This window comes from Lolium perenne, chromosome 2, assembly GCF_019359855.2.
Source record: "Lolium perenne isolate Kyuss_39 chromosome 2, Kyuss_2.0, whole genome shotgun sequence".
NCBI lineage: Eukaryota > Viridiplantae > Streptophyta > Magnoliopsida > Poales > Poaceae > Lolium > Lolium perenne.
The window spans coordinates 121460216-121463133 of NC_067245.2; the positions used below are offsets into that span (position 1 = coordinate 121460216).

The 2918-nt window shown below is 42.2% G+C and overlaps 1 protein-coding gene across 3 annotated transcripts; it reads left to right on the top strand.

Annotated features, from left to right (window-relative positions):
- Positions 1–418: 418 nt before the first annotated feature.
- On the top strand, positions 419–2269 carry LOC127330181 (uncharacterized). Of its 3 annotated transcripts, none has more exons than XM_071825143.1 (5): positions 419–855; positions 1265–1375; positions 1506–1574; positions 1703–1783; positions 1881–2269. In XM_071825143.1, the coding sequence occupies exons 1-5, from the start codon at positions 778–780 to the stop codon at positions 2145–2147; spliced, it is 606 nt and encodes a 201-aa protein (XP_071681244.1). In that variant the 5' UTR covers positions 419–777; the 3' UTR covers positions 2148–2269. The 3 variants fall into 3 exon arrangements, with proteins under 3 accessions (XP_071681244.1, XP_071681245.1, XP_071681246.1); XM_071825144.1 differs by having other exon boundaries at positions 420–874; XM_071825145.1 differs by lacking the exon at positions 419–855 and adding an exon at positions 881–1176.
- The last annotated feature ends 649 nt before the right edge of the window (positions 2270–2918 follow it).

A 2918-nucleotide genomic window follows, 5' to 3' on the forward strand; every position in this document is an offset into this window, starting at 1 on the left:
TGCCGAACTAGTGCACCTGTACATCTTACAAGTGTATTTGGTGTGTTGGGGACACAAGAGACTTCTTGCTTTGTGATTGCAGGGTTGCTTGAGAGGAATATCTTTGACCTCTTCCTCCCTGAGTTCGATAAACCTTGGGTGATCCACTTAAGGGAAACTTGCTGCTGTTCTACAAACCTCTGCTCTTGGAGGCCCAACACTGTCTACAAGAATAGAAGCACCCGTAGACATCACCGCCCCCGTCCACCCCGCCGCAGCTTGGTTAGTACGCTGGCCCGTTAGATCGCGGTGTTTCTTTAGCCATGTTTTGTGTAGTTATTTGCAGATCTCATATGCCATTAACTTTCTTGATGTGTTACTTCGCATGAAGTTCGTTTAAATATTGTACAGTACAAAAGCATTATCCGGTCGCTACCATCCTGTTCATTCTACTGACACCTGTGTGCATCCACATATTTATAGCCTTATACCCATTCATTTGATGCCAACTGTTTTTGTACTGCATCCTATTCCTTTTATAGTCATGCTATGGGCATTTCCAATCTGGTTGTTCTTATACCACGTCATTAGCTCAGCGCTAGCCGCTAGCCGTTTTCTCGTGCCTGCTATTCTCACACTGCTTTTATAATCATGCTATGTGCATTTCCAATATGCTTGCTCTTATACCTCGTCTTTAGCTTATAGCTATTTTTTTCCATGAATGCTCATGTCGCACAGCTTGTATAGTTATTGCTGCGTGCATGTCTGGTCTTTGTATTATCGTAGACTAACTTGTCAATGTTATTTTTCCTAGGGATTGATCATGCGAACCACTTATTAGAACATCCAACATTAACAGCGAGGACGCTAGGGAAGGTTGGAATCTGAGTTCTTGGTTGGTAATTTTGGCAGTTTACTTCCGTTATTATCTATAACCTATATGCATTGTTCCTTATGCAAGAGATTAACACTTGGAACCCTGCCATAGCAATGCCATTCATGCTTAACTATGTTTCTGCCTATTTGATATGCTTGCCTTGGAGCAACTGCGAAGGTGATTTGAACCTGACATTTGGTCATTCTTAATGCCAGTTTACTTTATGTGGACAACCTTGGCATTACCCAACTATAAATCTGAATGTCTGAAATTCGTATCTCATGAAAAGCAACATCTAGTTGGTTTTAATCTGATATCTGGTAAATATTGGCTTATTCATTTGGCAACTCAAGTTTTTTGTTATTTGAAACCAGCTGACTTGGTCTTAAATGTGATATCTAAACACAGATTAAGGACAATGGAGCAGGAGGATTAGCATTTCACTTGATGGCTGAACCTAAAATGACAGGCATGTCGACCACGACTAGTGCACGCAAGAGAAGGACCTGCAGCGAGCTAGTATGTGCTTAGTACACGCATCTTATCTTATCTTGTCCTTATTTCTGCTACATGTTGTTATCTGATCTCTACATTGCATAATACATGTTTGAATAGTTAATTGTTGTAACTATGTTTGCAATATTACCAGAATGCAGTTTTAATGAAGCAGTCATCATTAGAAGATAGTCACCAAAGCGACCCTGTGCAACATTATGATGTAAGTCTGTGCTTAGTACAAGTTCCATACATTGTCTTATTTATGGAACTTGTTATTATCTTATATCTACATTGCATAATAAATGTTTGAATAGTTCACTGTTGTAACTATGTTTGCAATATTACTAGAATGCAGTTGTAATGAAGAAGTCCTTAGTAGAAGATAGAGCGCAAAAAAGGTTCCGGGGTGAGCCTATGCAACGATATAATGTAAGTCTGTGCTTAGTACTTGTGACTATCTCATATCGACAATGCTTAATACATGTTTGCATAGTTCATCGTTTAACTCTTTTTGCATTATTATCAGAATGCAGTTGTGATGAAGCAATCTTCATCAGAAGAGAGGCCCACAAAAAGTTCTGATCTTTCTTCTGATGCATCCTCTCATAGCCGTCAACCTAGACCATTCCTTTCATCAAGCAGTAAATATCTCAAGGCTGTACTTTATAAAAGACATGGTATTGCTGCTTTAAGATCTGTAGCTGATATGTTGACCAAGAGTACACACGATTCAATCAAGGCGATTGCCAAATGTCAACGTGTTATTGATGATGCTAATAGAAGTCCTCAATGATTCTATGTAATTTTTTTATTTGGGCACATTAATTGCCTTGTAATTTTCCTAGTTATTTTATTTGTGTATGTAATTGTGTGTATCATTGATACCAGATTTTAGGCTCATGAAATTTAATGCAAGTTGACTAGTCAAACAACCAGGGCACTACAACAGATTGTGCCGGCCCACTTACAGTAGTGTGGGACCCACTTTCATTTTGGGTCGGCCCACTTACTTATTGGGCCGGCCCGTTAACACGATAGTGGGCCCCACCTATTTATTGGGCCGGCCCACTATCTTGTTGGGCTAGCCCAATAACGTTATGGTGGACCCCACATACTAAATGGGCCGGCCCTTTAACAGGAAAGTGGGACCCACCTGTGTTTTTGGCCCGACCCACTATCTTGTTGGGCCAGCCCACTTGCTATATGGTGGACCCCACATACTAAATGGGCCGGCCCTTTAACAGGAATGTGGGACCCACCTGTGTTTTTGGCCCGGCCCACTATCTTGTTGGGCCAGCCCACTTGCTATATGGTGGACCCCACATACTAAATGGGCCGGCCCTTTAACAGGAATGTGGGACCCACCTGTGTTTTTGGCCCGGCCCACTTTCTTGTTGGGCCAGCCCACTTGCTATATGGCGGACCCCACATACTAAATGGGCCGGCCCTTTAACAGGAAAGTGGGACCCACATGTGTTTTTGGCTTGGCCCACTTTCTTGTTGGGCCAGCCCATTTGATCTATTGTGGACCCCACGTACTAAATGGGCCGGCCCGTTAGCAGGA

Bases quoted from the DNA above. Each gene is read 5' to 3' on its own strand.
- LOC127330181 (XM_071825143.1), top strand. From the start codon at position 778: ATGTTATTTTTCCTAGGGATTGATCATGCGAACCACTTATTAGAACAT. The intron at 856-1,264 runs GTTGGAATCTGA...ATCTAAACACAG, and splicing joins CAGCGAGGACGCTAGGGAAG to ATTAAGGACAATGGAGCAGG. The intron at 1,575-1,702 runs GTAAGTCTGTGC...CAATATTACTAG, and splicing joins ACCCTGTGCAACATTATGAT to AATGCAGTTGTAATGAAGAA.